This window comes from Lipotes vexillifer, unplaced genomic scaffold (genome assembly GCF_000442215.2).
Source record: "Lipotes vexillifer unplaced genomic scaffold, Lipotes_vexillifer_v1.1 scaffold95, whole genome shotgun sequence".
Classification (NCBI taxonomy): domain Eukaryota; kingdom Metazoa; phylum Chordata; class Mammalia; order Artiodactyla; family Lipotidae; genus Lipotes; species Lipotes vexillifer.
The window spans coordinates 78,684-92,776 of record NW_006791458.1 but is presented as its reverse complement, the minus strand read 5'-3'; the positions used below and the strand labels follow the sequence as shown (position 1 = coordinate 92,776).

The window sequence follows — 14,093 nt, the reverse complement described above, 5'->3', positions numbered from 1 at the left end:
CACAATTCATATTTAAAGGAGGCCGTGTTTTCTCCATCATGACATAAACAAACAGTTGCCTCCAAAGATGAAAAACCCGGTTCCGGAGCGTGTTCTTGCTGTCCTCTAAGCTGCAGACTGAGGGCCGGTGGAGAGCGCTCACAACCTGTGAAAGTGCGGAGGACTCTCTCAACCCGGTGGCCAATTCCCCACCGGCCAGAACTCTTCCATACCAGCCCTCATCATTCGTGACTCTGCAAGACACAGGGACTCAGACGTGTGTGGGAGTGCGTGTGAGGGAGACAGGCGACAGGAGAGTGCGCTTTCCACATGTGGAACCCTGCATCTCCCTGTCTCATAGCTTGCGTCCGTTCATATGCATGCAGTGGTTAAATATTTGATCAAAGGTGGAATAGTTATACTCATCAGTTGTATTTTTAATAGGCACGCCTTAAAATAGAGGGTTCATAAACTGAAAGTGTGAAAAGATTCTGAGTATCGTCCCTATGTCTCTAACCCTTTCTACTCTTCCCTCCCCCATGTCTACTCCCCCCAAAAAAGGAAAGCTTGCAGCAGATTGTAGAAGGATTTGAGTCTGCAGCTAGAGAGAAGGGGATTAGGGCCAGAGCGGTGCAAGTTAAATTGTGCTGCCTATAAAAAATGGGCGGATTGGTCTCCAGATCCAGAGGCTGGTACCACCTTCCTTTCTAAAATAAAATCTCTCTGGCATGAAGTCACCGCCTATTTCACATCCGGTTTGCCCTGGGACGTATTACTACTGTCTTGGTAAAGAAAAATCTTTTGTTGTATAGCTGCAGATTGGATACTGGGAAGCAAATTTGGGTGTGAAATCTTCAGCAAAGGAGCACGCAGAGTCCATGATGGCTCTGACCGCTCAGAGCGAGTGAGTGAGCGGCAGAGCGAGGACGCCCCTGCGCTGCCGGCGCGCCGGGACTCGCGGACTCGCGCTGGCTCCCAGCTCTCCACGATTTTCTCTCGCAGACTTTTCTCGGGTCTTGAGCGATCCTCTGCCCAGAGGGGGCCCGAGGTAAGTGCGGCATCGGACCGCCACACACAAGCTTTGAATGTGCCTTTTCCTTGCTGGAGTGACAGGAATGCAATAGAAAACAGAGAAGGAGGGAACAGGACAAGAGCCTGATCCCGCAGCAGGTAGAAAGAACGAATGTTTTTCTTTCAGGGTGAAAATCGCAGCGATCTAGGAGCATTATTATTATTATTATTATTTTCTCCGTCTCTCTTCTTTTCTTTCCCTCTTTCTTAGGCAGAGTTGAATGTATTCCGCGGGGTGGGTGGTGACATGTTGTTTTGGTCTTTTTTGGGGATTTTTTGTTTTTTTGCAAGACGGAGCTGGGGTGAGGTGGGGAGGGGCGTTGGGTGCATCGTCTAAAGTTAAGACGCTGGGATAGAAAACCTATCTCAATGTTCCATCGTAGGGAAGGCACTCTCTCTTTCTGGCTGCAAAAATGCTTCTTTTCTCCTTTCCAGTGGACGCTGCTGTAATGCCGTCTGGTGTAGGGGTCTCTCTCATTCCGAACACGAAAAACTCAAGTTATCATTTGCTGTGGGTGGCATAGAAATGGGTGTTCAGAGCGTATGTTTGATAGGGCGAGGTTGAAGGTGGAAAGGGGTAAGGAGACAGCTTAGCGTTTCTTTTAAACTATTAGGTTTGCATTTGCAAGAAACTTTCTTACTCAACAACTCAAGTGCCATGATAGGTTTGTTTTTCTCTTTTCAAAATGTCAGAGGAGGACAAAAAGCTATGGTATCTTGTTTTGGGGTTTTGTTTTGTTTCATTTACCCCTTTGGGAATTACCCTTTTTTATAAAGACCAACAAATATTAAAAGGGTACGAGAAGTTGTTTTTCCTTCATAACGGATGTTGAAGGTTAATAAAAGGGTGAATTATAATTATGCAATTTAGGTGCAATATTTTAACATAAGGATATTTACCCAATATTTCTTGTTGTATTCAACTCACCTATGTCAAAAGCAGTCACTAAGTTAGGGAAAAACTATGAAGCTCACAGTTCTTACCTCTAGGTCTAGACCATTTCACTCTAAACACTTTAATTATGTTTCATTGCTTACATGCCTGTTTGGAATGATTTTACTGATATAAATGATCCTGGAGAGTGTGGAAAGCATTTGTGTAGATGTATTTAAAGGCATACCACATTAAACTATAGAGTGCCTAATGGAAAATATGCTTTAAAAGACTTGCAATCCATTAATCACTGACCCTGCTAAGGAGTACAGATTCAGGGAAGTGCTAACAAATTTTACCTTGAACATTTCTCATCTTATGACTGGAATCAGTTATAGCACATTCAAATAGTGTTACCATGTCTGCTCATTCACCAGGTAGTGCTCTGATTTTTAAGAATTACACAAATAGATTATAATTTTAAAAATCCTCTAAGCTTTCCATGCTCCTCCTTTCCTCCAACATCCTGCTACCTAGTCTAAATTCAACAATCAGAGGGTGATTGATTGCACTTTACCTAAGAGGGAAAAAAGATTCCCTTTTTCATGCAAAGCAAAGCACTCCAGCTTCCATCTGTTTTAGATGAAACATTTTCTAGCAGCAACCTGGCAGAATCTGAGAGGGCTTAAAAGACATGTGAGGGCATGCTTGTGTGCATTTATGTGAGTGTGGTTTGTATGTGAGAGATCAGCACATGGCTTGACTATAAAGTATGTCCTTTAGCCTCACAGAAGCATTAGCGAGCATATTTAACGAGGCAAATCACAGGCAGAGAATTACAAGCATGATTTCGGCATTCAACTGAGTGTTTCCTATGATTTTATTATTTTTTAAAAAAAGATAAATAGCAGTTGCTTCTGAAATCAAGGTGCATCCAGAATCCAAAGATGAATTCAGTCATCAAAGCATATTAACCTACCCCATCACAGCCTCCAAACATGCTCTCCCTGTTGTAGACACCAGCTGAAAATTTTCAGTGCACAGTTCAGTTGTGGGAACTCAAATAAGAAAGGTCAAAATTTTCAGATGATAACAAGAAGAGAGTAATTCAAACTACATTGTAAATATAAAACCTAGAGAAAAAATAACTCACAGTTTTTATGTTAAGCAATATTGTCACCTGAGAGAATTTCAATTTGTATTCTTTTACAGGAGAAATTTAGACACTGATATTTCTGAATGGAGAAATGGAAGTGAAAGTGGAGAATGGATGGTCCAGGTTTCCATTGCTTCCAGTGAGGTGTCATATCCCAGTGAGGTCATTTCCTGACTTCAAAGCATTTATCTGAACTGCCTCAGTCAGCCCTAGTGGTTATAACCTGATGTTTCTTGCAAGAGACATTGATCTCTACTTGTTCTACTTTTCAGCTGCACAAGCCCGCAATGAAGAAAAGTCCGGGTCTCTCTGACTACATTTGGGGCTGGACCCTCCTTCTGAGCACATTGACTGGAAGAAGGTGGGGACCCTTTACTTTAAATCTGCATGAGAATTTCTGTAACTTTTCATTTATTCTTTCAGGGGGAAGAAAATTGTCCTTGGATGAATTCATGACTAAGGGAATTCAAAAAACTTAACTGCAATAAAATTCCAGCTAATAAAGAAGAACAATATGAAAAAATAATCAACTTATTTGCATGTTGGTTAGAATACGCTTAACACGCTTCTGTTAAGGACCGTATTAATTCAACATTTAATTCTTAAATTGAACTTTTCACTGCTCAGTTGTAACTGAACAAAACATGTGGTTTCCTAATTCACAGAAAGTTACCCCAATTAATGTCAGCATACTATGTGAGTTGATTTTCCAACAAGAAAATTTCTAACCAGTTGCAAAGATCATAGAGTAACTTCTAACTATGTGGAAGTGGAAAGGTTAGAATAATATTTGTAATTTGAAAGTCATAAGTTTTTATAAATGCATGTGCATTATGTTTTGAAACTGTTATTTATATAACCAATAGAAGTAGAATATACTAGACACATATTTAAGAACGTTAGATAAAACTGAACTTCTCTATTTAAGTTTAACTACTGTGGAGACAAGTTATGAGAAAAAATGTAATCATATGATTAACCACATTCAAAATATTTGCTAATGATCCCATCAAATGCATAGGCATATTATACTAGCAAAGATACAAATGACCAAATATTTCAGATTTTTTTTGTGTAGTCCACTCCTGTGGCCCCAAAGAAAGTCTTAGACATATTACAAAAATCTAAGATTCTCCATAATGTAATGAAAAGTGAACCCTTATGAGTTAAGGCAGAGAGATGGAATAGACTGGAAAGATAAGAACTAAGGAGGATTTTTTTAAATTGAGAAGTTGTCTATTTTTATTGTTTGTTATTGTGTATGATAAATAATGACCGCCAGATGAACAGAAAGTGCATTATTGCCAGATACTCTTAATCTGAGGAGTTAAATGTTCTTCACCTCTCTTGAAAAATTGTATGAAGTGTTGCTATTGTAATGACCTGTAGATGGAGTTAGTGCACAATGTTTTATTATATAGTGGTTCATATGGAATCAAAATCACGTACTGTAACTGACATTTCTCTACAAATTATATATTCAGTTTAGGAAACATTACATTGGCATGAGTATTTAATAGCAAATAAATAATCTTGATCTTTATACTAGGGTCATTGTCTGACGATTACATAGTAAATTAAAATTAAAAATGAAGCATAACCTGATTAAGAAAAGCACATAAAAGAAAGATTATCATTCCATTTGGCAGAGCAGAACTGGTTCTCTGGGAGGGAGGGAAAAGTCTCTTTTGGCATTTGTACTCCAACGCAAACAATTGGTGAGTACAACATTTATAAAATAAAACCAGGGGGAAAAAAAGCATTTCCTGAATTTGACATAAGCTATGAAAACAAAGAGAATGCAGGTATAGGTAGTAGATCACCCCATATTTTGGGAATCATATTAACAATCTAATTTGCTCTGTCATATCACCCCATCTCATCTTTTTCTCCCTTCTTATTTTAGTGATTCTTCCTTAGACTACTTGGTCAGGCTCTCGTCACAACTCAAAGTGTGTTAGCATTTCTTTTCCACCTTTATCAAGATGACCTTCCAGTATCCTTGAAAGATGCATGCATGGCAGTAGGTTTTGTGACAATGAGTTTTTATAAATAATTGTATTCAGAAAACTATTTTTGCTTTACTGCTGTCATCTGCTAGCAAGACATCCTGGAAGACACAGCGCTCGTTGAAAATTTGATTTCAAAAACTAGTAAGATCTTTAATTCTGCCAAAGGAGAGTAAACCCTCAATCTGCACAGTATTAATGTTGAATTAGGAGAATGGAGAACTGTTTCATAGAGGTACATTTCATATATTTCATATCATGAATAACTTTTAGTTATAATAGCTTATTAAATTAAAATTTTATCAGAAAAGTTTTGCATTTTGCCAGTATAACATTATTACCCAAATAATAGTGTTTGTTTTTGAATTAATACTTTGATTATATTGCTTGCTTCTGTCAAATCAGTGAACCCTGGTTTCAAATGTTATTATTTTTCTTAGATTGATCAGTAATATAAACACACAAGAGAGATGCCAAAAGCATATTAAATTGAAAGTGATATTTTTGTGTCAGTTTTTTAGTTCACACTCTATATTCTTTTTTTGTTTTTTCTTTTTGCTCAAGGTCAGAGCTATCATTGAAATATATCAGTAAGTGTGATCCCTCCTAACATAGAATACTCTTCTCTCAAAGGATTTTGGAGGTGTCATTCTAATCATTACATAAAATATGATTTAAGGATCATAGATAGTAATGCGATTGATGTAATAAATACATAATATGAGAACTGCAGTCATTATGTGGTCCAAATTCAAAGACTAGTAACGACTGGTAAGGGATAAAAACTAGACCTTCACATAGAAAGACTTAAATAGGAACAATTACTCTGATATAGAAGAATGAAAATAAAGTTTCAGACTAAAAGTTAAAGAAAGCTGGATTCTAGTTCAAACTCTACAAATGGCTGTGTTTTCTTAAAACGCTAATCCTGCATTAGTTTAGTAAAACCATAAATTAAGAATACTGGACCATATCTTTTCCAAGCTATCTTTTACTTCTAAGACCAGAAATGACAAAATTCAATTAATTAGAGGTTTGAATAGACAAATTATAAAAATTGGTTCATAAACCTTAAGAAGAATGGAAATTACACACTGATGTGAACATGTAATTATCCTAAGAAACAAGTTTTATCTATTTTTCTCATCTAAATACCAGAAAGAACATCAAAAACACAAAACATAGATATATATGAAGTGGAGAAAGGGACGGTTGTTGGTAGGTGAAATCTTGGGATTATGCTACATGTTAAATTAAATGAAAACAAAGCTATTAAGTATTTTGGTAGCTCAGAAATACATTTTTTTTTTAATTTGGGAAGAAGTTTCCCAGATTTAGGTTTTTTACTAAAGTGCATTAATGTTCTTGCTTTGCCCAGAGAAAACATTCATTACAACATTGTATACATGCTGAGAATTATAAATGTAAAGACACAACTCATTTCCTGTAATTTTCCTTTCATAGTTAGAAATATTAGAATAAAGAGCATATCATCTATGAGAACAAATATGAGAAAATGGTAAGAATTAAACTATGACATTTTTTTACTTTACCAGAAGAAAATTTCAAATTAAGATTCAATAGAAAGGAAGTTGGAAAATTGCAGAAGGTTTTATGTGGGAAAAGGTTTTAGTAGAAATGTATAGTTTAGATATTGCCTCCCTTTACAATTTTTTCAGCTATGGACAACCCTCATTACAAGATGAACTTAAAGACAACACCACTGTCTTCACTAGGATTTTGGACCGACTCCTAGATGGTTATGACAATCGCCTGAGACCAGGATTGGGAGGTGGGTAGCATTTTTGTGTTTTTATTTTACAGAAAAATATTAAACATTTACTATTAAAGTATTGCTTCCCTCTACATGTTAAAGTAATAAGAATGGAAGCATGTAGTGTAATGACATCCTATTTTTAGTATATTGCTCAATATTAATTCAATTTTTCACAGTCATCCCATGCACATACCCATACGTAGTAGAAGGCAGATTCAAACTTCTCATAATGTCATGAGATAAATGTTACATTTACTTGACAATCAATCTTTTCCATGTATGATTTGATTTTACAAGGGAAAAAGGGGGGTAATATCATCTCTTCCAGCTCAAATACTGCATCTCTGTTTCATTAGGCATAGCTATGTTTGCACTGAATTCAAGTAGAGTATCTCTGAATCTACTGCTCTAAACATTTATTTGGGAATCTTACATATTGATCCACTATTTTGTGTTAGATTACCCCCACCTCTAGGATAAAATGTGAGTGAGATAGATGATAGTGTGTGTTTTGTTTTGACTGTGAATTTAAACTTAAACCCTAATTTTTTTAGCCATAATTTTTTTTTTTTTTTTTTTTGTATACCAGTTCATTGGTTTTACTAATGAATTTCTACTCAGGGATAAGTTAGCACTTAATAATACAGTATTTATAACAATAAGAGTAAATAGTGCAAGGCATTACACACTTATTTAAATAGTCCTTGAGTAAGATAATCAACCTATCTTATTTAGTTAAACAAAGACTAATGAAGCCAAAACAAAATATTGATCTCAGAGTAAAACAAGTGAAGCAAGGAAATAAATTATTGTTCAAAGTCACATAGGAAACCAAGGATAGAATCTATGACTCCCAACTATAACTTACGCTGCACTCTCTCCAGAGCATTTGTTGAAACTATTTAATAGCAATATTTAAATTACAATGAAATGACAATATTAAGAAATTCATCTCCTCTTCATCTAGACAGCAAAGCTATGCAAAGAATAAGAAGGTTAAGAATTCAATTTTTGATTTTAAAAGAGAATGGTAACATGGATTTAGAGTCTTCCTGTTAATACTCTGGTCAGTGTAATGACACAGATATGGATCATAGGTCTGTTTTGAGGCTGCCAAATGTCATTAGTGTCTCAGAGGTTTAAGGAAAACTCCTTTATCGGATATATGTCAAAGGTCTTACCAGGTGTCCTTTCCTATCAATCTCAAGCATTCGTTCTAGGACACACTATACAAATTCCTCCAGGTTTGTATTCCACTTGGTTTCCTTTTACTAAGTTCTTTGAAAAAATATTAAGGAACAAAATGCATTGGTCACAAAATGGAGTGCATAAATGTGTATGTGATGTATTAATATAAGGTCTGTATATATCTAAACCTCTGGAGTGGTTTCAGGAAAATTGTTCTTGGTTCATAAAATTTGAAATAAATTACAAAGACTGCAGGTGGGGGAGGAATGTACAAAAAGAAGAAATTCAGGACAGTGATAATAACTTTTAAAAAGAAGACTTTTAAAGTACTAGTGGGCATTTCTTTACTTATTCTTCTTCCTTCTCCATGGTATCTCCTTAGAAAATCAGCAGAATTTTATGACACATCTAGAAAATCTTATCTTCATTCTAGTTTAGGAAATCCCATTTAATACTTTACCTTGTGAATGTGAGTATCCTCTATAAGTTCTGTGCACAGTTTTCAGTTTGTTAAACAATTTTACACATACACACACACACACACACACACACACACACCCCTTCTTTAATAATCAGCTGTTTGGTTGTATTGTTATTTGGAGTACAAATAACAAGCCCATGACTGCTCATTTATATTTAATTATGTGTAATAACTCTTTAATCAAATATAGTATAAGCAGGAAGCATTTCACCTACTCCTCATATGCATACCTAAGTCTTGGAGAGCCACAGACATTGAGGATGTATAATATAGACTAAGAATGGGTCAAAAAGCTAATTTTCAAGACTCAAGATAATGGTGGATTTATTAACAGAAACAACTACATTAATTCAGGCTGCAGTTTTGGTGGAATCTACTTTATTACCTACTTAATCCCCTCAAAATAACAAAAATAGATATTTAAAGAAAAGAAATAGTAGTTGGCTAAATATAGACAAGATATATTCTTTTTAATTGAAATGGATATAATATGCTACAGTAATAGAGAATTCAAGGGCTCAGGAAAATCAAAAAGAATGGATATGCTTTAGTTTTTGCTAAAGATGATTTTTCTGATATTTATGATTTCTGGAAACAGTGATTTTGAGATTATGATAGACATGAAAACAAATTAAAAAGTAGCCCAAATAGTTTCCTCTATTTCTATTTTATCTATCATCCTGAAGCATACTGCAATTAAATCTGATGGATTTGTTATGAAAAAACTTTAATACTAACTAAATTTTTGTCATGCTTTTTCAGTCTTAAGGGATATAATGGCATGTGTTTATTACATATATAGCATGTGTTTACTACATATATCTCCAGAATCATTAACACGTTTAAATACATTTTGAGAATGTTTATCTGTCTTTAGAAAACATCTTAACATGTTTAAGTCCATTTTGAGAATGTTTATCTGTCTTCAGAAAACATCTTAAATATTAAACACAGATTTTAGATATTTTATAAAACATAATCAGCTACAGAATAGAGAAAAATGTTAACACCATGATTTTTGGATGCTATATATTGAAATTATCTAATATATATATTTCTGCAAAATTATTTAATTTTATTTCTTTATCATAGATTTCTGGTAAGCTAAGTATGACATGCATTCTAGTAGCTCTCCATTATAAAAATGGATTTTTTTACATGATCCATTTGCTTTCAGATGTAAAAACTATGTAGAGGCAATACTTGAAAGATTATCATTAGCTTATAAGGTGGTAAAAATTTCCTCTTAGTAGGTTCATGATCACAGCTGGGATAATCTTCTCTCACAAGAGAGAGGAGCCCACCCTCTTCTTTATTATGATAAAAGTCTGGTTTTATAAAAATAACAACATTGTGCAGAAGGCAGGGATATTTTGTTCTGAATGTCTTGAGAAAATACAGAAATGTGATAAGCTAAGACTTGAGACTAATGTAAGAAACTCTTGCACATGCAGATTCATCATGACCCGTTTTTCAGAAACACACACAGAATCCAAAAGTGTAACATTATTCTTTGGAGATGTACACCCTGGATCCAATAACTAAGAAAACAGATATATAACATGGTTCATCCAGATGATAGGAATCAGTTGCAGATATTGTAACACTATTTCAAAAGGCTATCTTTTCAGGGTCAAGAGCAATCCTGAGAAAGTAGAAAGAAAAGGGCAACATAGAGATATCCTGGAAGACACGTATCTTTTTAAAGGAGATAAAAGATCTAAAAAGGATAGACTCTGTGGAATTCTAATAATATACTCTATTCAGGGATGTAAAGAGAAAAATATGTTGGCAAGTTCATATTTTAAGTATAAAATTAATGAACAAACCTTTAAATAGACTTGAATTGAAATAGTCAGTAGTCAGAAAATACAAATCGAAACTGTCAGTGATTGTTGGATTCATTCTCATTTAATAGCTCTTTCTTTGAGGACAAGGTGTGGAGGGCTGGTTCTTCCTTGCAACCAGGGCCTGAAGAATGTTTTTGAAAAGCTCTTGCCTAAAGCATGGTCACTAGAGAAGAATAAAATGGTTGAGGGAGGGGAGGAGGTAAAATCCAGAAAAAAAAAAAAAAGTGGCAAGAGAAGAAAGAAAAGGTTACAGAAGAAAGGAGAGCAAAAGAGGGTACTGAAAATAAGGAGAAAGAACAGAGAAAAGTGAGAGGGTTGGAGAAGGCGAAGGAGGGCAACTTAGAGAAAATGGAAAAGGCATCTGTGGTAGGAGGATGGGTAGGCTCAGGTGTTCCTTGGTTAATCAAGATTCCTCTTTTTGCCTTAAATCAAGACCAAAACAATCACCTTCGGAGAAAATCCATTTCCTCAAGGTTTCTCCTTATTGTCTCTGAATCTAATAAACGAAAGAAGCCTGAATTTTCTCCAACTTCCGAAAAAATTAATTGATGCTCCCCCTGAATTACACCTATCTGAGTAAAATTTCAGCCACCATCATTTTGGCTTTCCCTGCACTCTGGGAGAGGGAGTAAGAACAATCCAGAAACATAGATCCAAAACTACACTCTGAAGAAAGTTTTCAGATTTTTAAGAAGTAATGCCCTTCCAGTGACATGTTCCTTTCCTTTCTGCCACACCATATATACAGGCTACATCTTTTTCTTTTGAAAGAGTACACGTGTGTACTCATCATGTGACAAACCCAGATGGATGGGGGGAGAAGTAAATAAGTAAATAGGTAGGTAAGAATGGAGGTGGAGAATGGGCTTTATTCCTACTATATGCTTAACACATTTAGTTAAGATTTTCTTCTTTTTCCTATAAGTGTTATAGAATTTGGGGGAATTTTTTTGTTTGTTTTAGATTTTACTTAATTGAAGCTATCAGTTAGGTGAGTATTTGTGACTGGAATGTAGCTGGGATTTTCCCCTCAAGGTATTTTAGCACGACATACTATTTAACAAACAATCTATGCTTCAAAGCAGACTTACTCCTTATCTTCCTAATTTTCCCAATTTTTGATTTTTTACGCCTGTATGAGACCTTTTAGACTCCATTTAGCCCTATTATTGCCAGAGATCTTAGCTTTAAGATATAAGCATCTCCAACAAGGCAAGGAGACTGGGTTGGATATGAGTGCTACTGGCAAGGTGGTACAGGCTCCTTGGGGAATTAGCTTGGGATATTGAGTTATGTTTCTTTAGGTCAAAATAAGTAAAAGTGGGAAACTAAGAGTGTTCTGGAGAAAAAAATCAGATTAACTTGTGAAATTTTGTGCAACTCTAAACTTTAGGTGACTAGACTTTGTTCTATCTCAAGATGATATCTGATATTCATGTGATCTTTTATTATGTTTTTGTATCCTGTGTGATGTTGAGATCAGAGGCAACCATTTTATTCATGTTCACCTAACTTAAAACACACATTTTGCATTTATATTAAAAAGCCAGAAGTTCTAAAATTTAGAGGGCAAGATATCCGTGTCACAATGTGTTCACCTTCAATAAAATAAAAAGATTCTAAATTACTGACAATACCCACCCAAATTTTAAAAGGCTAGATTTATCCAATATTTTTTTATTGTTGTTGTTACATTTTCTTTACCAGGTAATGGCTTTTCGTATCAGCTTTTGAAATTCTACTCTGGAATTCTTTTTGAATTTTCTGTAGGTGTATCTGGTGCTTTTAACGCAAGGTGTGGAGCAGATGCTCAGACTTTGGCATAATGCAATCTATTTACACTGAAATACTATATCTAGACATTCTATAATTCAGTTGAATTTTAGAGAAAAAGCAGTTACCAAAAACCCAAGAGGAATTGTTAAAATGAACAGAGAACACCTTTTAACTTTTACCAGCTGAGAAATCCAGTCAGCTCATGAAGCCAGCTCATCTAATGAATCCAACTGAGATGCCCAGAGGAATGTTCTAGCATATTTAGAAACTTTCTGCTTCCATCTTTTCCTATTGTATACAAATCATCTTGCCAAGCATTTCCTAAAATAAAATGTAGCCACTGAGATTTTGCTAAAGTTATAAAGGCCAAATTATTAGTAAACAGCTGCAGTTTATATTTTGTGCAGTTACTTTTGGACTTTTTATATAGTTTCCATTTCCTATCTTGATTCTAGAACGAATGTGAAATATTAAAAAATATACATATATATTTTTCTGTATATGATTTTTTTTTGCAGCCTGAACTTGAGTTCTTTATTTGAAAAATAGTGTTTGTAGTGTTTCTGAAGTAAGAATCTCATTGTTAATAGTCATGGACTCTGCCATTTTGAAGAACTTAAAACCAAGTCCTAAGTGGATGCCATATCCCTCCATAATATATATAATATATAATGATATTATATTATTATTCTCATATAATTAAAATTCGATAATAGGAACAGAAAGTAGGATACCTCAAAGCTGCTGCAGGTTAGGCAATTTTGATCAAGACTTCTAAGACCAAAAGAAACCTATTCCTCCAACACAGCAATCACATTCTTCTCTACAGCTTTGCTCTCTCCCAATAGAAAATGCCATGATATAAGGAGGGAAGGAGGCAAATTCTCAGTCGAGAAGAAATAAATGTCTCCTGTAATAAACTTTACCTTTTTTTCCCTGGGAGATTCTTGTATCATCTGAGTTCTTGGAATCTGAAAACACAAAGGACCAGGTATTGGTTAGACACCTCGAAATGTGATTTTCTACCCCATATCCAAGTTTAGTACCTGAATATCACCAACATTAAGTTGCTCTACGTTATCAGGGAGGGGAAAATTGCCAACTAGTCTAAAGAATTAAGGGAATGGAAATGAAGGACAAGGAGCAAAAATGTTGCTCCAGGCAGATTGGCAGGGAGCTGAAACATTTTCCAATCCAGGAGTATAAATTGATGGTTATGTAGGGAGCTCAGGATACTTTCAATTTCCAAACAGGACCATTTCAAAGTGGGGTTTTAAGAAATACTTTATTATGATGACTAATGTTAGCCAATTCATTCTCCATATAGTGACTGCCTCTGTGAATTAATAGAAGCAAAGTAACTTGAAGGAGGCAATAAACCTCCTTCATAAGTTATGAGTATACAGAACTGGGCCCAGTGAATATTATTCTGAGTTCCTCAATAGACAGCATTTCCAGTGAAAACAGGGCCAATGCCATATTAAATAAATTGTAGTAATAGGGATTCCTAAGGAAACACCACCTACAATTCTTCACTATTGATTCCCTCTTGTGTTATTTTTAAAATTACAGTCACTCTTAAAATCCACCCTTCACACATCAGCTGTCTTCTTAAACTGCAAGTAACATTCCTTCACTTCATTACCCAAAGACTTCTTATTGCATTAGAACAAAGGTCAGCTGCTTCTACAAGAAGCAATTTTGGTGTGGCCCCTCTTTCCTCTAGAGTGTCATCTTGTACCGTGATCATCAGCTTCACCAGGCTCCAGATGTACTGGACTTTCTGTTTCTTAAGTCAAGCACATCTATTCTCACCTCAGTTCTTCACCTTATTCTTTCCTCTCCCTAAAATGTCTTTCCCTGTGTCTGTTCATCCTTGAATTTTTCTCACCTTTTAGGTTGCAGTTCAAATGTCATCTCTTAAGACACTCT

General features: G+C 35.2%; 1 protein-coding gene across 2 annotated transcripts in view; it reads left to right on the top strand.

Annotated features, from left to right (window-relative positions):
* The first annotated feature begins 276 nt into the window (after window positions 1-276).
* GABRA1 (gamma-aminobutyric acid type A receptor subunit alpha1) overlaps window positions 277-14,093 on the top strand; it is a 60,894-nt gene continuing 47,077 nt past the window's right edge. Inside the window, exons 1-4 of one of the 2 annotated variants that reach the window (XM_007464394.1) lie at window positions 277-386; window positions 792-1,027; window positions 3,353-3,441; window positions 6,769-6,881. In XM_007464394.1, the coding sequence (XP_007464456.1) occupies window positions 356-386; window positions 792-1,027; window positions 3,353-3,441; window positions 6,769-6,881 (469 nt within the window). In that variant the 5' untranslated portion in view covers window positions 277-355. Of the gene's footprint in view, window positions 387-791; window positions 1,028-1,118; window positions 1,150-3,352; window positions 3,442-6,768; window positions 6,882-14,093 lie in introns of those variants that run through there. The other variant, XM_007464395.1, reaches the window with a different exon arrangement.